Genomic DNA, 20,133 nt, shown 5'->3' with positions numbered 1-20,133 from the left:
AACAGATACAGCTAAGTTTTACATATATAGGTCAGAATTCTATTCGAAAGTGGATGGGCAGCATCTGCTTGATAATCTCCTTAATTTATTTTAATTTTTAGTGGGCACATTTGAAGAAGAGGAAGAGAAGAGAAGACATCAAACGTATATGTTATTGTCAAAATTGGAGCTATGACACTTATCCGTTAAAAAAAAAAAAAAAAAGGCAGAAAAATATCAGAAATTGTGAATAGTGGTCAGAGATAATTACCATTTGGCGACTAAGCGATTAGAGTAAAAGTAACTTAGCAATATAATTGATCAGAGAAGCATTCCAGATTCCCCCTGCTGCTCAACTCCACAGCTGGAATTAAGAGGGATGGGCCTACGGCTTCATGACAAGCACGTTCTGGAATAACAAGCCCCCACACAAGGGGAACATTAAAAAAAAGAAACAAAAGAACTGACATGATTATGAGCTAAAGAAAGTAAAAGATAAAAGCTATCAAACCATGGACCAGACCAAACACCTAGAAATTTGCTATTCTGTTCTTCTGTTTCTTATAATTATTGGTGCCTCACTTAAGATCACATCTCCAGAAGATGGCCAAAATAGGCACTAGGTTGCCTGGTTTCTGCCTAAACAGAATTAGGCCTCATGCTAGAGTTCGTTCCCCTCTAGCACAATCCAAGCCTGAGACTGTCAGTTCTGGTAAAGCAGATACAAAAATTGAGAGTCCTGGCAATGTCAAAGAAGAAAAATCTGGTGATGGGGCGAAACCCGGGTTGGTAATTAGCAGGAGAATAATGGTTGTGGTTGATTCCAGCCTTGAAGCTAAGGGAGCTTTGCAGTGGGCATTCTCTCATACTGTTCAGAGCCAGGACACAGTAATTCTTCTCTGTGTAACTAAGCCTTCTAAGCAAGGCAGGAGTCTTCTTATTCTTATTAGTTTTCGTTATTCCATATAAGTTGATTGATTTAATTACCTAAATTAAATTATTATGGTTTTGATATATTTCTAACAGGCACCAGTCAAGGTTCCAACATGAAGACTGTTCCCAGGGCCTGTGAATTTATCGACTCTTTGAAAAAAATGTGTCAGTCGAAGAAACCTGAGGTGGGTATAAATCTAAAACTCTTGTGATATTCTGAACTTTTGTAGCATACATGTAATTAAGCTCTATCCATGGACTAACAAAATTCAGCTTTATCTTTACTGTTTTTCCAGTCATATGGTACTTTTTACATTTTCATCGTTTATCTGATGACGACATGTGGCTGGTGGTGAATGGTCCTTGTAGGTGGAACTTGAGGTTGCAGTTGTGGAAGGGAAGGACAAAGGACCTACAATAGTGGAAGAAGCAAGAAAACAGGGGGTGTCAATGCTGGTGTTAGGACAGAAGAAACGCTCCACGACATGGCGTCTTCTGATGATGTGGGCAGGCAACCGGGTCGCCGGGGGAGTGGTGGAGTACTGCATCCAAAATGCAGATTGCATGGCAATTGCAGTGAGGAGGAAAAGTAAGAAGCTTGGAGGGTATTTGATCACCACCAAGCGTCAGAAAGATTTCTGGCTCTTGGCTTAAGCGTTTAAGCTGTGCATATTATAAGTGCATATTAATTTGTCCTTGTCTTGTGATCATTAAAAAAAAAAAAGTGTAGTCTAATCTTACCACATGAAACTGTATGATTGTTTCCGTATTGTCTGTAAATGATAAACCATATTCAGAAAATGAAAAAAAAAAAAAAAAAGAAGGGAGAAGAGAATTGGGTGTGAGTGAAAAGGCGTGTGGTGTCATTATTCAGGCCATTTGGCTATTATGGCTTAGGGAGAGACGATGGGGTCCCTTTGGTTTCTTTAGGGTCTCTTCCGGATGCTACAATTTTGCTTGATGGCACATGGAACCAAAATTTGATAGGTCTGGGGGACACTTTGGATCCACCTGGAACTGGAACTGGAACTGGAACTGTCCTTGGTTGTCACCAACTTTATGATGTTTTCCACATTGTTTTAACCAAAGCGAACCAATTTGTAAGACTCTCAGTTTGCGAGAAAAGAGCATCTATGGTTGTTCTAGGACTGCTGCTGCTATGTCTTAGTAAAAGAATCTTTTAATCACTATGGAGCTTGGAATGTTCATGGAATTCCAATCGCTTTCACCATAGCAACTATTTGTGCGTGAAAATTGGATCAATTCATAAGCTAAGTTTATCAAAGAGCAAAGTTTATCATCAGAATGACAAGTGTTTATTTAATACTGCTAGTTGCTGGTGGACTGCTGTTAACTTACATTCACTTGGGGCCCCTGTTGAGTTTAACAAATGCTTTTCTGAGACAGCCACTCCGTCAAAAATCAATTTGGGCCTGAACTTTATGTACCTCAGTTTGCAGATTTGAAGCCACGGTTTGTGGTCCATTCCACGGGCCATGAAAGATAAAAATTCAGATGACAATGCAACCCACCTACTCCATTGAAAGATAAAAATTCAACCACTAGTATTTCCAATATCCCATTAATTAAGATAACAAGATCAAAGTAAAGATCTTATTTCATAATGAAAGCAGTAGTGCATATTTCCATACACATATATAGAAAACATGTTATTTGCGCAAGTCGCGAAAGTAGGCAGCCGGGTTATTCTCAAAGTCATCCCTGAATATGCGAGCATTCCTTCCGGGAGTTTTCATAGTCTTCCTGTTTGATGTTGTTCCAGAACCTGACAGTAGAGCCGTTAAACCACAGACTATCAGACCTGCTGCAACTATCGCACCACCAACCACCATCGCTTTTTCAGACGCATCATCATCTACAGACTCATCATCATCTATTAATTGTCCTCCCAACCGTTGTTCTTCTTGTTCTGCGTGCTTTCGCTGCTACCCATTAAGGCCCAGGTGTGTTCTTCACTCCTATCTTCTCTCTTCAGATGTGCAAAGAAGAGAGAGCTTACGGAGAATTTATAGCAAAGGGCACTCTCTCTGGGAACTTGGAGTTGGCGCGAACGAGGCAAGCCGGTCAATCTTCTACGTTTATTTTCGATGTTTCGGTCAGTGTAACGTCACTTATAGCATGAAAAGCTTTAAGGTAATCATAAACCGAAAGAGAAATAATTTGAATATGAAGAGGCGTTGGAAATATGGAAGCTCGAGTGGGAGATTGAGTGGGGAGGTGGGTTTCAGCATGGAGATCTGCACCCGGCACCTATCTCGATCGGCCTCTACATCCGATGCATGGTGTACACAAAAGTCAAATGTATTCAAATCTCGCTTCGTCTGCTCAACTGGTTTACAAGAAAATATTAACATGAAGGTGCTACAGTCTTCGTATATAAAAAGTGAGATGAATTTACTGTAGCTAATATTTGAGATGAATTGTATTTAGTATCCAATGTAGAATCAATTCAATGAACATTCTCTAAAATATGATTTTCACTAGCATTTGGTTAATACAATGCCAATGCTCTAAGGGACATCGGGTACCAGACCAAAGAGCTCCGAGACAACCATCACTATAACCTACAATCAAATACCACCAAGTTCTTTTTCTTTATTCTTTTTTGAAACGAAAAACAAAAAACAAAGCCTTGTGTGAGCATTCAGTGACATCAAGTCGCCAAAAATTTCTCCTTCATGCGAGAAATAAGCTTAAATTTTTCTTCTGCTTCGACCTGCTGGCGTATGTCAGCTTTTAATGCCCGATCTGGGTGAAACATTAACAAAGCTCGTCTATATGCCGCGTGCACCTGAAATGATCAATTACAAAACCAGCAATGAAATACCAGAATTCCACTTGGGGGGTATGCGGTCGGTCTTTATGCTTCTGCTAGTTACAAAAAATAAAAAAACCCTTGCATGCACACAAAACTCCTAAAGTATATAACTACAATAAATAACCAGTCAGCCAACAATATATCTCCATCCACATCTACAAGCAGCATATTGCACTTGTATGTGTATATGTATAATGATGTGAATGCAACTAACTAACCTCATGTGACAACGAATAAACGCTACCTCCAACTTGGATTCCTAAGCCACGAAGCAATGAGGCCATGTCAATGCACGTACTTTCCAATTTATTAAGCTCCTCTCTTATGTTAACACGAAGCTGCTCTTTCAGGTTCATATTTTCCTCATCCTGGTTTTGGCATCAGTTAATAGATGGTGGGAAAAACATAATAAGTACGAGCATTGGAAACAGCAAGTCATATCTTGCTAAACTTGAGAAGGATATATATAGACAACCAAATATATGACAGGGTCGGTTAAAAAAAAGGCAAACCAAAGATGAAAGATAAATAGTTTTGCAAAATGAAGGGTAATAATCCTACTATACTTTCCTTTTTTTTAATACGAGTCAAAAATAATTCTATGATACTAAATCCAAACCTTCTTCTGAGTCTCTCTCACTTCTTCCACACGTTGCTTTTGCCTTCTCTGCATGTCCAATAAATGCCTTTCAACTCTTCTTTCCTTTCGTAACCTACGTGCCTCTTCTGCCTGTAAAAGGGAAACTACATTAAGCTTTGGATGATACAACCCCTTGCCGACAAAACATCTTTGCAATGCACTGCATAACCACTGCAACTGTCTTATAGTTATGCATGCCACATGGAGGTATGGTAAACAGAGTCATAAAATAACAAGGATACGAACATGCATATGACGCAAGAGATACTGAAAAAAAAACTAATTCAAATAAAAGGGAGAAGAGGGGGGAGACATGATACCACAATGATGAATCGTTCGAGGTTGGCTGAAACTTGTTATGGTTCTCGTATTGACCCTTTTTACAACTGTTTCTCTCTCTACAATTTCAGCTCTTCAGCATTGAACTGAAATTATAACAATGTCAATGTACTCATTGCACATTCGCAGACTGTCAAGGAAGTGTACAAGAAACACAAATATTACAAGATCTGTGGACAGCAAGAAATTGTCATCCCGTCCAAGTAGTGTCTAGGACTAGGCACTCCAACCCATCAAGTCAGTTGCCAGCCATTTCAATAGCCAAACTAACAGGTGTCAATCATTGGAAGTCACCCCAAAACCCACCGGCCAAAGCAACAGCAATGGCTACCAGGGTCAATTTGCTGGTTGGTCCATCAACATCACCAGCCTCAAATAAAACGGTGGAGAGAAAGGAAAAGGCAAGGGACCTCAACGCCCAACGGTGATCCTAGACATAACAAACAACAAAATGATGTCTTACAAGGTGAGTGAGGATCTTGTGGTCATCATGGAGAGATTACTGGGAAAGACGCGACCCTAAAAAATATTTTATGTGAACTACATTTTGCCAAGTCATAAAGATTGATTTCCCAAGACCCATGACCAACCATTGACCTAATCCCATTGGTTCTTTTTTTTCTACTTGGGGCAACTAGCATCAAAACCGACCAATCTCGATTTTTTTCCTGATTGGGTTGGTTGATCAGGTCAAATTTATGAACATTTTCCACTCATGGGAGTGTCACGTAAGTGGTAGAGTCCAGGGAGTATATAGATAGATGCATCCATCATATACAATAACATTTACGACTACAATCTTGAATTACAGGAAATAATTTAGTCTCAGTCAAAGTTAATGATTACTTGCAAAAATGTTTTAGGGGTTGTTTGGAAATAGATTTCATCTCATCTCAAAATTTATCATATTAACCTTCCCAAACATCACTCAAAGACAAACATTTTTCAATTTCAAATCTTCAACTTTTTCATCTAATCATTACCTAATCATTACAACTTTCCCAAGCTTCCAAACAAAACTCAAAAAATAATTCAACTTTTTCAAATCACAAAACTAAATTAATATTAAAAAATTATATTCTAATAATATTTTAGCTTTATAATATTTTTATTCAACTTTTTCTCTCTCATTTCTCAAAATCCAATAAAACATCATAACCTTTTTTTTTATCGGTAATCAAAGATAATATATTCATAGAAATAGGCATAACCATCTCACTACTATTCACAAACTATTTCACTATTATTCATAAAATTCTCAACTCATCTCATTCCCCAAGCATCCCCGCACTCTCCAAGGTTGCATATATCATGCAAAAAAAATCTCGGCATTTTATGCAATATATAATTCCTCTGAGCCACCACACATACTAACACAAAGTTTATTGTTTGACCTCATGGCATAAATAGCCCCCAAATCAAAACACATATTTTTAGTGTGTTTGTGAGCTCTATATATAGATATATATATATATATATATATATATCATTGGCATACTTTGGGACCGAGCCAAGTCATCTCCTTATAATTAATAGGAGGCCAAAAGAAATTTGACAGAACTTTGCCTCTGAATTTGAATGAGAACTGTAAAGCAACTCAAGAAAATATGGTAAAAAGGAAAGGCCCCATACCATACGCAAGCAGATAATCGTTTAAAAAAACAAAAGCTGCTTTTTACATATTTTCACCCTCTTCTATAAGTGAAAAAAAGGGGTGAAAATATGTAAAAAGCAGCTTTTGTGTTTTTTAATGATTATCTGCTTGTGTATGGTAAAATATGTAAAATAGGATCTGGCCATTAAGAAATATGCAAAAAATGATCTGACCATTAAAAATGTACTGCACATTCTATTTTTTTTTTTTTTCAATTTGAACGATTACATCTTAATTTTTTTAATGATGAGGAACCGTGGAGACTGCAAATGCAACATGTATTTTACCAAGTCAAATCACAAATGCAACCACATCACACGAATAGGGTAAATCATCAGCTTTTTCCCAATAAGGTGGGCCACCTTATCAGTAAAAACTCTCCAAGTAAACCTCCCTTAAACTACCACTATCTTTTCAATTTGCACCATGAACTAACAAAAATGTCTACTGCACCCTAAACTACCGATTAGATCCTATTCTATTAAGAGATTAAGAAAATGAGCAAACGTGAGACAAGGAAAAAAGGTTATTTAACTATGCAAATACATGGTAGCATATTCAATTGCAAGAGGTAATTAGAGCATGGGAGAGAATAGAACAGCATTATGAAGAAACTTCACCAGCTATTAAAAAACATGCCAAACCTGAATTTGCAACTGGTGCTGCCTGGATGCCCATTCTTCTTCTATTGCTCGCTTGTATTCATCAGTCTCCTTGAGCTTTTCTCGTTCATTAATTATATCCTTTTGACTCAAGTGAGTAGCATCACCATCTTGAGCAAGTATTGGATCCCTTACATCGTATGCGGCCTTTGCTTCCACCAAATGTGTTTCATTACGTCGACTGTTGCTAAAAAATAATTGCTCAGAATCTGTTATCACCTTGTCCTCAAAAAGAACTTTTTCATTGTTGACTCCAGACTTGCCCTCCAAAGGGTTGTTGCAAAAGGATTCTCCAAGACCAGTTCCTTCTTTGTATTCTGGATGGGCACCACCACAGTCAACCTGCATTTCATCAGATAATGGAGAATTTAATACAAATCTGTCTTTCTCATCACTATTATTACAACTGGATGCCCGGTGACACTCCTCATCTTTTTGCCTCAATACAACACCATCGAGATTAGCATGTATTCCACCATCTTTATTATACCTTTCACATTTAGATCGTTTAAAACCTTGATCTTGATTGGACAACAAAAAAGAACCACGGGGACTGCGTGCTTCTTTGTTGCAAAAACCATTGCCAACACCATTAACCTGTTCTTCATTGCCAACAGCTTCATTTGAGACAACTCTTTTAGGATTTACATTTGTTTCATCAGAAGTGTAGCAACTAGAAGGTGCCTCAGGAAACTCATCATCTTTGTTCCTCAATACAGCCCCGTCAAGATCAGCATGTGTTTCACCTTCTTGATTGGACCTTGCACGTTTAGGTTGTTTATCACCATGTTCTTTATCAGTCGACAAACGTGGCCTTTGAGGACTTTGCTCACTGCAACAAAAATCATCACCGTGGCCATTAACATGATTACAACTCTGCCACTCATGGCTGAGAGGAGGATCTTCTGCAAATGTCTGGTGACCTCTCTGATCTTTTACACAAGGTCTTTCCATATGAGGATTGAAAGAAATACCCCCATGTATCCATCAGCACTGGCATAGAAGGTAGACAAATTTTCTTTTTCACAATCTGTAATACTTGAACTGGGACAAACAGGGATACCACTCTGATCATCTAAACCTGATTGACCATTGTGAAGATCACGCTTTCTCTTCAACGAAGCTTTTTTCCACTGTTCATGAAGTTTTCCAAAAGAACCTTCCATAAGCTCAGAATCAGAGCAATCACTTTCAGATGACCCACTCTCAGACTCGAGATACAAACCATGGCGGTTCCCACAGGCAGCTTTATTAGAGTATGTTTGCTTGCACTTTGACAACCTGAACGAGTATCTTTGTTCATCCACAACCAAGCATTCATCACCATCTACATCTACAGAATTCTGCATATTCCTAGATGTGGGACAAGATCTTTTGCTTGAGGTAGCATCACTATCCAACTCCCCACCACCTTTCTCACCAAGTCCAGGATGGTCCAAAACATCACTTTCATCATCATCAAGGCTAATAACATCCTGATGATGAGACTTTTTCTCTTTTCTCTGTACACTAGAACCTCTTAACCTCCGATGTATGGGTGGCTCGGGAACATCAATAATAACAACGTTACAAGACATATCACTGTCAACATCAATGAGAACAACATCGTCGAGAGTTCCTTTACCATTGCCACTTTTTAGTCTTTTGTTCCCAGAAGTCCCGGCCTGAGAATGACCTCTTGATACTCCTTTTCCTCTCATTTACTTCTTCCTGGAAACAAAACATGTAAGACTGGTACTCAATGTGTGCTATGCGTGTCCAATAATGATGGTATGTCAATCCCATTTCAAGGGGAATATGAAAAACGAAAGAAAGTACCCATTTTTTTAATGGCGCATTTCAAGAATTAACACAGGTTAAGTACGACCTATTTTCCAACTGAGAGATAGGGAGGAGATTGGACTTCACTAGCAATGTGGAAATTCAGGTTTTTTTTTTTATTTTTTGAGGTTGGGTTTGTTGAATTTTCTGAACCCTAGAAATAGCATTCAAATCGAAACACCCAAAACAGACCTAAGGAAAGATGAGAAAGAGTAATCGTCTCCTCCGAACATATTACGAGGAAGAAGTTTCGCGAATTGAGAAATGACAATCCTAACTATAAACGCAAACTCTGAATCAAATACAAGGCAGCTTCATAGTTATCCGGATTCTCAATCATTCAAATTGACCACATTTTCCAAGGGGAAAAAACACAACCAGAAGTGAGATTACGAACATCAGACGCTGAAAAGGAAATAGAGATTCCGCATCCAGGGAACAATTGCAGAAGTAACAACGAGTAAAGAAGCATACCTCTCCCAAGGAAAAACCTGAAACTCTTGGCATCCGAAAGTGACCGAAATTAGAGGAGGCAAGCCGGGTACGAGTACGTAATAAGGACTTTCAAAATTGAAAATTTTTGGTACTAAAAGGGGAAAGCCAAAACCTAATTCCCAAAATAGTACTCTTGACGTAAAGGATAATTATTTTCATTTTTCACCAAAAATAAAACAATAATAATTATTAGGCCATGATTAATAAGAATTGATCCTTCGCTTAAAAAATTAGAAAAAAACAATGATCCGTTTATAATTTAAGAAAAATAAAAATCTATTCATCGTCTCTTTTTTTATTATCTTATTATCATCTCATAATATGATAATAGATGATAAATTCACATGTAAAATATAATAAATAATTTCAAACTATCTAATATCACATCATAAAATGATAGGAGAATGATGAGAATTGAGATGATGAATAGATATAATTTCTAATAAATAATAAAATAATATTATTTTAAATTTTACTTTATTTTTTTTTTTTATTTGATGTGTTTAAATATAAAAAAAGATATTATTATATTTAAAATTGTCTATCAATGATTCAATCGTTAGCTGTTAGCTAGGCCTGCTACCCGCATGGTGCGGGGCAGGGGATGCCCTTCCCCGCACCCCGCCCCGCACCATGCGGGGTTGGGGATTTCCCCCCCCCCCCCCGCCCCCGGGAGGCGGGGTCCCCCGCCCCGGTGCCGGGGGGCGGGGGAAAAACCCCCATCCGCCCGGCCCCCCGCTATTATGTTAAAAAAAAAAAAAATTTTGGTCTAAAAATATTTTTTTAGACCAAAATTATAATATATTTTAAATAATAAATTAAAATTTATAAATATAAAAAAAATTTAAACTCATTAGAGTTAGATTTTGGATTGATTTGGCCTCCTAGGCCAATCTTTATATAGGAGGCCAAGGCAATACAATAGTCATCCTTAAGCAATGTGGGACTTATATAAAGATTGGCCTAGGAGGCCAAAACAATCCAATGACTTGAATATAATTTTAAGTCTTTTATAAATTGTGTATATCTATATACAATATATTTATTTAATATATATAAATAAATAAAATTTTTTAATGTGGGGCGGGGGCGGGGGCGGGGCGGGGCCCCGCTGGGGTCATCCTGCCCCCCGCCCCCGCTATACCCTCTCTATGCGGGGCGGGGGACCCCACCCCCGCATGGGCGAAGCGGGTTAGCCCGCCCGCCCATGCGGGGGCGGGGCGGAAGCTGGGCGGGGCAGCTCCGACCCCGCTGCCCACCCCTACTGTTAGCCCATAGCCTGTTGAGTGCTGAGACCAAGAGCACGGACAGAAAAGTTTGCGAGCGGGAAATTCCAAGGCGTGTGTTGTTCAGGAGGAGGGAAAACTTATTTTAGCATAAATTTGGGAAATAGGTGCTCTCTCGTTTAAATCGATTATTCAGTATTATTAAAAAAATATATTAAAAATCATATATAATACAAACATTTAATATTATAAATTAAATAAAAAAAAATTATATTAATCATCTCAACATTCTTGGGTCTAGGCAGAACATAGAAAATCGACTATAATCATTTAATATCGTGTGAGAATAATCATAAAAATTATGGTAGGTAACTTTACACTAAAAAAAAGTTAAAGATATGAATTCATTGACTAGTTCGAATAAAAATATGTTATAAATCTAGATAGTCTTAATATACATGTAATTCATGTATTTTTAACTTCAATTGATCATGTGCTTTTGCCTTGAACATTTTCATATTCAAATAAGATAAATATCGTTAAGTTATAAGCATACGAAAATAGTAATATTTTTTACATAATTAGAAGTTTAATTACGCATTCATCTTCTAATACTTTCAATTCAAGTAAAGAAAGTAAATAATATTATGTTATCTTTTAATTTTTTTTTTTTTACGATCCTTATTAAATACAATAATAGAAGAAGCTAATACATATTCAATTTTATCATATTCTCGGATAAGAAAAAAAAACTCATTTATGAAACACAGTTTAAAAAATAAATAAAAATTTGATCGTGTTGAAATCAGCATAAATCAGTCTAAGATTGATTCGGTTTCTGATAGACTTGAATCGAACTGTTTTTTAGTGTCTTGAGTTAAACAGTATTTTTTTAATAATAATCTCCTTAATAAATTTACTATAAGGATCTATATGTATTTGAGAAATCTCTTAGGATATATTTGAAATACACATAGTGATGCAGTGGATCCGAGTCTGATGATGCAAAGATAAAAGATTTAACGTTAATAGCACTGGACTATCTCAAGAATACAGATTAATGCAAATCTGGCAAGAAAAGATGAATATTCATCAATTCGGCGAGGAAAGGTCAACATTCCTTAGTTGGGTGAGAAAAAAAATGAGTAATGTTGCATAAGCGTCAATATTTTGGCCATAACTTTGGTTACGGATATCAGAATCACACATAAAATCTCAATTCGGAAAGATCTTTTTGATGTATACGACGTGATCGCCAACTATGCTTGGTGGTCTTAGTTACAATTAGTCTTGACACTCTCAAAGTATTTGTTAAATTTATATATATCCAACTTGTAATAATCACAAATAACCTACTTGATCTTTGCATCACAATAGTTTTAGAACTTTAACATGTAACTTAATTCACAAACAAAATCTTCTAATTCATCAGAACTTCCAACAAACTAATGAACTTAAACACAATCTTCTTCAAATATAGGAACAAAGGATAATACTATATCCATATATATATATACATAAGAAGAGGAAAAAAAGTGGCTAAAAGCAAACAATCTCATGCAGGGTTTTTTCTATATTAAAGCAAATAAGGATTTATGAAGTAATGTTTCCCATCATAAAAAAATTTGTGTATAAAGATGTTTATATAGGTAGGGCTAAAAAAATTTAGAAACCATTCAAAAATGGAATTCCGACACAACTGCGCGTGGATCTCATGTGCAAATCGAAGATGAAGTACTCAAATTTGTGAATTGTATCTTAGCCAATGGTCTAATATCAAACTTGCAGATGTAAGCCCTATTGCTTGATTGTCTACATTAATTGTTGGTTAATTCTTTTGATATATTCTCTGATCACTCCGATCTCGACATTGTCTAAAAACTTCTCATGATGTACTCATGGTTTGTGCATTAATATCCTGAATACCTTACGAATTAATTATATATTAATGAGACTATTAAGGTCTATCACAATTAGATTTTGACCCGATTTGGATATAAGAGTGATCTCAATTCATCTCATCTAATTATTATAACTTTTTCAAATTTTTACACAAAATATAACAAACAATTCAACATTTTCAAATCTCAAAATAATAATAATAATATTAGAAAATAATATTCTAACAATAATTTATTTAACTTTTAACTTTCATCTCAACTCAACTCTCTATCCAAACGGGACCTTAAACAAATTAATGTGGCACTCGATTCTGCATGGCACTCAAAGAGCAGCAGCTAGCAATAATATTATAAATTAGTCCTATATTAAAAACCTCAGTTTCAGTTTGCTTACTCAATGGTGCTCCTAATTAAAAGAAGCTCTCCCAGAAAGCAATGAGGAGACTTTGAGCAACTTTTTTGACGACCCCAGAAAGCAACTTGCTAATTAGAGAGTACTTAATAATTGCAGCTAGGCCTTGAATATTAGTGGTACTAATAAATCCGTACATAGTTGTTATCTCACAAAGGCAAGTAGAAAATTGGAGAAGATTGCATCAGGACTTACCTTCTAAGATGAACATATGGACCCTATAATTTCAGAATTTATTACAAGGCCTTACCGCAGCTCTGCTAAAAATATACAAGAAATTAACCATTGGCCAAATTTTTACAGGACATTTTTAAGATCAAACATATGCCGCCATAGATTACAGAATATATAGACCTACTCATGAATATATATTCAATGGGATTTGGTTGTATTTCCCTCTTGAACATAGGCAGATTCAAGCAAAGAAGGCAACACCAGAGGCGAAAGTAGAGGTATGGGATCTTTATTACTGTAATAGAACGAGTTCAATGAAGATGATGATGAAGAGGAATTTGAAGTGCCCACAAATGATTTCGCTGCTGCACCATTGCATGCCGAAGGGACTTTAGGTTTAAGCTGAAGAGGGGAGGGAGCTCGCCTTTGCAAACGGCTTAAAGATCTTCCAAATATGAAGTCATCCTTATGAAATGTTTGGAAGCCAGGAAACTCAGCAGTACTAGACTCCTCCATTGGGGGTTCCTAGCTCTTGATCTTAATGTTCTTTGGACCTCCTTATGTATTTTCTTACTAGTAGCCTAGAGAGAGAGAGAGAGAGAGAGAGAGAGAGAGAGCTCAGGCATAAAATATGAAGGTCTCTAACTATAATGCAATTCAGAAGCTGTATTCAGTAAGTTTCCAAGTGATCATTGTGGAATCATCGATCAGATGATAATGACCCATATGTGACCAGTGGGAGAAAGGCACGTCATATGTAGACATAGGTTAAATTATTTTATCTTACCGACATGATGAGTAGATAAAAATAATAAAGGATTTGACTCAGCTTATGTGAGGGGAGGCCAGAGAGGTTACCCATTGATTTGCGGTTCCCTTTAAAAAAAAAGAAAAAAAACTTCCAATTTCCAATCCTCGGCCTCCATGTGAAACAAGAATCAATGCACACATGAAAAAGCCAGAAGTTTTCAGTGACAGCAAACTCCATAGTCCAGATCATCAAGCACATGACACTTTAATTAGTCTGCATCATTCTTGTTCAAATTTACTTTTGGAAAGTGGGGAGGTCGGTGACTCGGAATTTCTTTAATCCTTTTTTCCGGACTTGACATGAGAATCATGCACATTAATTATTTTATAATTTAGAACAAGGCGCTAATAAAACTTGATTATATTCTTTCTCATGAGGCTGTGAATCATGTCATTCCAACCAAGCTGATCCAGTAAACCTTTTAGTACTATATTCTTTACAATTACACCCCCGATGCTTGACATGTTAGCAACATTGACTGCTGACCAGTACTTAAAATATACAAGAGAGAAAATATATTTATATATATATATATATATATAAAAGATACTGCTGACTAGTCGTGGCAGAACACAAAAACAATAATTATATTGATGCATCACCTCTGTGCACGTCTGTGTATGTTTCTTAATTATTTTGCCTTGGAAGATGCATGCATGATGATTATAATGCTTAGCCTAGCTAGCTTTTGGCTGATCTTATCAAGAAACATTACTGGGTAATGCTGAATAATTGATTTGGAAGAGAAGTGCAGTGAAACCAAGTGCCATCTGCATGTAGTACTTCAGCTAGTAAAAGTTTTCGAGAAATTCTACCCACAAACAGCTAGCTCCGAACATTCCACAGGAGGGTGCACGTGCTCTGGTGTAGAAATTAGATCTTTCAAGCGGAACCGACATCTTGGCAAAACAAATATAGAAAAGAAAAAAAAAAAGAAGAAGTAATTTATCTGGTCATACAAATTCAATGAAGATATTAACACTGTTTTAAAGCTCCTTTATGGGAAGCTTTTTGTGCTGATTTTAGTCAGGTGTACTCGATAATCTTTCCTTTTTCCTCATCAAGTCATCATCACTACCATCACGTTGAAAGTTCAAAATTTAAATAAGGACTTCCTTTGAGAAAACTAGAACCAATGAGGATATTGCAGATTATTTTTCCAACCTGCACGTATTGATCATCAATGTGTGTATGTATTACTGTATATACTTATCCATCTGGATTTACTAATGAGGTGGCAGCTCCTGGATGAGCAGCAAGAGAAGCCACGTGGAGGCACCCCTCGTGATTGCGCCAATCATGCAGGGTGGTGATGATGATGCAGAATTATAAGGTGTGCGGGCTACAAAATTCAGAAAAGAAGACCGTATTAGTCATTCTTTTCTGCTTTCACACCACTCCCTCCCCCACCTCTCAACGGTTGGTCAAAAAGAAATTTCAAATTGATTTGGAATAGACCAGAAAAGTCTGCAGGGAAAGAAGGATGGGTGAAGACTGAAGTGTTACTATCCAAACTGGTTAGAAAACTTCATCCTAATCTGTAGTATTTTACATGAAAGGGATATGTAAGCTAGCGACGAAATGTTGAAAATAAGGGAGATTCACGTTCGTGATGGAAGGCTGTGAAGAGATAGAGGGGTCAGCGAGACGCCCTGCCCCAGCCCAGCTGTAAGTTGAACTCTTCCACAAGAGAAAAGCGTCTATGATGGGACTTGTCAAAGTGCGAAACAAACCAAATTATTGCCTCCCAAAGCAGGCTCGGGTCTGTAGTGGCTGTCTTTATCAGAGAGCGATGTCCAGGATCCCCGCATATTGAATTTTAGGCAGAATGGATTTGAATTTTATAGATAGGCTATGGAAAGATGAGCCGCCACTCCAATTACCCGTCCAATGGGTGACGGATTGGAATAAGATGGGGGGTCAAGGTTGGTAGTTTGATCCACAAATTCAACAACTTTGCGTGCCTCTTTCGCTGCAGATTCTTGCAACGAGGGTTTCCAATAACAACACAACGCATCTATCCTAAGAAATTTAAAATTGGTGACAAAAATCCAAAACTAGATTCAAAACATTACACTTTAGCCTATCTATAAAATAATAACAGACAAGAATATCAACAGTAAGGCAGAGAAAAATTATGTACGTTAGGTTAAAACTGATAGTTCCATCGCATTACACGAAAGACCTTCTTTCTTTGATTTCATAAATCCAACGTGGGGTTAGATTCGTTGTAACATATAGAGGTTAAAGCAGGACAAATGGGTGGTACCTACAATGACATGACTCTCACTATGCTTCCCTTACCTCTTCTGAGATATATATAATATATATGTGCCTAAATTAAGTCACATGTCCACTGAAAATGGTTTGAGATTTGTAATGCAGTATGCGGCTGAGGGGAGAGACGTCTGATCAGTTTGAGTTTCTCAAGAATAGGACCTAACCAAGCCTAAGTTAACAAAGGATTTAGACTTGAAGAGACCACCAAAGAGGAACCTAGTTGTAGACTCCTGGGAGACAGGTTTCAAGTCTTCGGGGCTTTTCACTTTAAGCACAGTCTGGCCAATCGCTTGCCGGATGGAATCTATGGTCTTAGAATCGACAGGATACCCTGATGCATCACGAACATAGAATGTATTAACGGCTTTGCCCGCTTTAGTTGTAACTTCTGCTCTTGTGACAGTGAGGCTATTTTCACGGAAGATGCGAGTGACATCAGACAGCAGCCCGACTCTGTCTGTAGTGCAGAGTTCTAGCTTCAAGCCCTGAATGAGGAAGAAACAAGTCAAGCGTCTAAAATAATGGAAGGAACCTCTCAATTATCAAAGGAACGGTGCAACAACAGAAGACTTCCAAGTGTTATTATCAACGTGTTCTACTGAATGTTTAGTCCTTAGATATGGATTATAAAACTATGCTTGCAAGAGAATGAGGCATTGATAAACAAGATACATACAATATATCACAATCAGCCAAGCAAACAGATCCCCAATCATATCATAGAAAACTCACCTCAGATATTCTTCTCTCGATGGCAGCTTCAAGACATTGTATCACTCTTTCTCTCTCAGCATCAGATTTCACAGGGGATCCATCTATATGCCGAATATAGTATTCCTACAATACATTCACACAAAATTTAGTCAGAACGCTACAACCATAACGAAACCAATAAAACTACCCCATCAACAATGTCACAAGGCTACTTAAGCCAAAGAGGGAACTGGCATTACCTGATAAGCTTCTGGCCCCTCGGCATCAATATTTGCATGAAAAACCACATATTGCATGTCTGTCAATGTGCAAACTGTATCAAAGAGAAGCTTCGGCCTATCTTTGCTCCGGATTGTGACCACAGAGTAGTCTTTATCATACCAATTGACAACATTCACATTAGGTCTCTGCTTATCATCTGAGGCATCATCGTCAGCTCGTTCATAATCCCTATCGGCAAACATCATCTGGTGAAGCCTTCTCTCAGTATGTGTAATCCCATAGGAAACCACAGTCTTAGCTCCACTGAATTTGTTGCTGCCCTTAAGTACATTAAAGAGAAGTTCCTTGATCCTAGATAGTCTCTCTGGATTCGTAATTGCACACCCTGTTTCCTTATCAGTCACGTGCATCACGGCTGCAGCCCGGGTGTTGTGTGTCCAGACCTCTGCACTCACTACATTGCATTTAAGATGCGTGAGCACAGCAGACACTTCAGAAAGGAGTCCCGGTCTGTCACTTCCAGTTAGCTCAATTGCAGTGTGGTCCATTGATGGTTTAACCCCAACAGATCTCATACAGGATGTAAAGCATGAATCTGGACCAAGAGACTGAAGATGGACACAAATAATCAGCTGGGTATTCGCAGAAGATTAGAGAAACACATATAAAGGTCCAACGAGACTCACCTTTCGAATATAGTCCAAAATTCCTTCATCTTTAACCTTATTTCCATCTTGATCGGTGACATTAAAGACTGATTGAAGGGGGAAAAAAAAAAGTTCATCAAATCAGTTTTTGACTTCCAAAGACACATAGGGGATATCAGAGAACAAGTTACAAAAACCCTAAAAGAATCTTACCATCCATAAACCATCCACCATCAGAAGATATGTAAGCTTTGGTTATGATAAGGTTAAGGTCAATAAGGACTTGTACTACTTCGAGAAGTATTCCGTGTTTGTTTGCGCTGTCAACCTGCATCATATAACGGAATAAGTACCAAATGATTCTTAAAGAGAAAAAAGAGTCCAATACACCCCAACAAAGAGAAGGTAACTAAAGTTATACCCTTATGACGGTTGCATTCTTGCAGGCCTCATTATCAATTACAACCCTGAGAGAGGGGAAAAAGATTGAGAAAAAAGGTAAGTGGGCACGAAGGAGTAAAAATCTCAGAACGGGTTGGGGCAAATATAAAGGCCACTTTCAGAGACTTTGAAGAAGATAAGAAGATTAGATACCTGGGTGGATTCATTCTCCGACGGAGTTTCTCGTATTCATCATCCATGTCTTGTGAAAAGCTCGTGTTGACCTCTGAAATATAAGCTGTGGGAATAAGATTTAAATTTTAACCAGTCAGAGAAGAAAGGGAATCTATGGAGAGCCACAACAGCCAATCAAAACAAGATACTGGATTTTGTGAAGAGTAAAAGGAAAAGAAAAGGCCATAAACCAAAATCCTCTCGAGTGCTTGAGAATCTCACTGAAGAAAGGAGGGGGGGGGGGGGGGGGGGGGAGAGAGAGAGAGAGAGAGAGAGAGAGAGAGGACAGAGACGCGGTGGGGGCTTTAATGGAGAACTAACCAATCACGAAGAGCTCAACAAATTCTAGAATTACCCAGAACACAAAGAAAGCCAATTAAGAAAAGCCACCTCCACCGAAAATTTTGTGGCGGCGTGTGTGAATGTTGCGTCTGTTGGTAGGCCAAGAGGCTAATGTGAGGTGGGGAAAAACCCATTACCATCCAAGCTATTGAATCGCAATAGAGATAGAGAGAGAGAGAGAGAGCAAACCCGCCGCGCGGGCGGCGGGGCGCCCGGCGCGGGGGGGGGGGGGGGGGGGGGGGGGGGAGCACAGATTCTACCCGCCAGGATCTGGTTTAGATTGCAGAGAAAACGAGTAAAACAATCCAGCACCCCAAAAGAACACAAATTCCGAGGAAAAAAAGAAAAAGAAACAGGGAACTAGAACAAATCCCTCCCCCGAAACGACAAATTCACTTCAGTGAACACCCAAAGTTTCCCAAATACCAACCGAAAATAAAACACAAGCACAAGCACGAAAGCATTCATCCCACAACCCTTCTCAAAACCATAAAACAAAACCTTTAAAATACAGACATGATCCCTGTATATCCTACTTGGGGACAAGCACAAACCGGCCAAAAGCAAACCAGGATTTACAACCACAGAGAAACAAACACAAGATAATGAAGGAACACCCAGAACAGGAGACACAAATCCAAGGAACGGGCACGAGAAACAGAGGAAGGGGGATGGGGAACCTACCCATTACAAATCCTAAAAGATTTTGTGATCCGCTACGCCAAAGTTTTCTCGGTTCTGTGAACACAAAGGCTTGTATGCCTGTTCACAAAAAGCAGTGTACATATATTTATTTATTTATACACCCGCACTCGGAGATCTTAACCACTCTCTGTACCTTCACCCTCGCTAAGGAAACAAAATAATTTTATTCTCAGAAAATCAAACCTCTCCCCGACATGATGCTCCAAAACCTGACCAAATATAAAGTACCGCATAGCACCTCCCTCTCTCTCTCTCTCTCTCCCTCCCCTCTTCCTAGCCTATGCTCTGTTTCCAATTTCAAGTATTTTCAAGTACTTACAAAGAAAGTCCCAAAAATAAAAAAGAAATAAACAGATCGTCGAGTCGAGTGCGAACTACCCATCGTTAATTTAGAAAGAAAGAGGGTTTTATGCTAAAGTTCCGCCGCCGGGCTTGAATTTTCCTCATTTTTTTTTTGAAAAACCTTATCGTTTGTTTTTTGCTCTTTTGGAGGGTAAAAAAAAAAAAACTCGAAGTTGACGGCGGTAACAAAATCATGTGAGAGAATGATAAATTGATCATAGCCGCCAAAGTTTGTGGAGCGAACCGAACCGGACCAGATCAGTCAGTCAGTCAGTGCCGTTTTCTTTCAGCAACGGTTGTCTCTGTTCGGGCTTCCTATTTTACCGTCCGTCAGTCATAACAAAATGCATTAATGCTATCTTAATTCTTACACACTCAAC

General features: G+C 38.1%; 3 protein-coding genes across 5 annotated transcripts; 1 reads left to right on the top strand and 2 right to left on the bottom strand.

Moving 5' to 3' along the window:
- Window positions 1-541: 541 nt before the first annotated feature.
- LOC121256488 (universal stress protein PHOS32-like) lies at window positions 542-1,609 on the top strand. The gene is made up of 3 exons (XM_041157302.1): window positions 542-904; window positions 1,006-1,097; window positions 1,282-1,609. The coding sequence occupies exons 1-3, from the start codon at window positions 583-585 to the stop codon at window positions 1,564-1,566; spliced, it is 699 nt and encodes a 232-aa protein (XP_041013236.1). The 5' UTR covers window positions 542-582; the 3' UTR covers window positions 1,567-1,609.
- Window positions 1,610-3,548: 1,939 nt separating this feature from the next.
- On the bottom strand, window positions 3,549-9,498 carry LOC121256486. The gene is made up of 5 exons (XM_041157301.1): window positions 9,342-9,498; window positions 7,029-8,756; window positions 4,371-4,481; window positions 3,970-4,119; window positions 3,549-3,724 (listed from the first exon to the last, which is right to left on the bottom strand). Exons 2-5 carry the CDS (start codon window positions 7,998-8,000, stop codon window positions 3,587-3,589), a joined length of 1,371 nt encoding a protein of 456 aa, XP_041013235.1. The 5' UTR covers window positions 8,001-8,756; window positions 9,342-9,498; the 3' UTR covers window positions 3,549-3,586.
- A 6,532-nt stretch (window positions 9,499-16,030) lies between these two features.
- LOC121256485 (ACT domain-containing protein ACR4-like) lies at window positions 16,031-19,793 on the bottom strand. 3 transcript variants are annotated; one of them, XM_041157298.1, is made up of 8 exons: window positions 19,391-19,793; window positions 18,344-18,428; window positions 18,171-18,216; window positions 17,963-18,077; window positions 17,789-17,856; window positions 17,120-17,710; window positions 16,899-17,003; window positions 16,031-16,651 (listed from the first exon to the last, which is right to left on the bottom strand). In XM_041157298.1, exons 1-8 carry the CDS (start codon window positions 19,392-19,394, stop codon window positions 16,313-16,315), a joined length of 1,353 nt encoding a protein of 450 aa, XP_041013232.1. In that variant the 5' UTR covers window positions 19,395-19,793; the 3' UTR covers window positions 16,031-16,312. The 3 variants fall into 3 exon arrangements, with proteins under 3 accessions (XP_041013232.1, XP_041013234.1, XP_041013233.1); XM_041157300.1 differs by lacking the exon at window positions 19,391-19,793 and adding an exon at window positions 18,686-18,865; XM_041157299.1 differs by lacking the exon at window positions 19,391-19,793 and adding an exon at window positions 18,556-18,598.
- Window positions 19,794-20,133: the final 340 nt, after the last annotated feature.

Source organism: Juglans microcarpa x Juglans regia, chromosome 3D (genome assembly GCF_004785595.1).
Source record: "Juglans microcarpa x Juglans regia isolate MS1-56 chromosome 3D, Jm3101_v1.0, whole genome shotgun sequence".
NCBI lineage: Eukaryota > Viridiplantae > Streptophyta > Magnoliopsida > Fagales > Juglandaceae > Juglans > Juglans microcarpa x Juglans regia.
This window is presented reverse-complemented; position numbering and strand designations above follow the sequence as displayed.

Excerpts from the sequence above, each read along its gene's own strand:
- LOC121256486 (XM_041157301.1), bottom strand. The coding sequence starts at position 8,000 with ATGGAAAGACCTTGTGTAAAAGATCAGAGAGGTCACCAGACATTTGCA. Across the intron at positions 4,482-7,028 it reads AGCACCAGTTGCAAATTCAG|GCAGAAGAGGCACGTAGGTT; the intron begins GTTTGGCATGTT and ends TCCCTTTTACAG. Across the intron at positions 4,120-4,370 it reads TGAGAGAGACTCAGAAGAAG|GATGAGGAAAATATGAACCT; the intron begins GTTTGGATTTAG and ends TGCCAAAACCAG.
- LOC121256488 (XM_041157302.1), top strand. The coding sequence starts at position 583 with ATGGCCAAAATAGGCACTAGGTTGCCTGGTTTCTGCCTAAACAGAATT. Across the intron at positions 905-1,005 it reads AACTAAGCCTTCTAAGCAAG|GCACCAGTCAAGGTTCCAAC; the intron begins GCAGGAGTCTTC and ends TATTTCTAACAG. Across the intron at positions 1,098-1,281 it reads GTCAGTCGAAGAAACCTGAG|GTGGAACTTGAGGTTGCAGT; the intron begins GTGGGTATAAAT and ends TGGTCCTTGTAG.
- LOC121256485 (XM_041157298.1), bottom strand. Across the intron at positions 17,857-17,962 it reads TGGTGGATGGTTTATGGATG|TCTTTAATGTCACCGATCAA; the intron begins GTAAGATTCTTT and ends CCCTTCAATCAG. Across the intron at positions 16,652-16,898 it reads TCGAGAGAAGAATATCTGAG|GGCTTGAAGCTAGAACTCTG; the intron begins GTGAGTTTTCTA and ends TTCCTCATTCAG.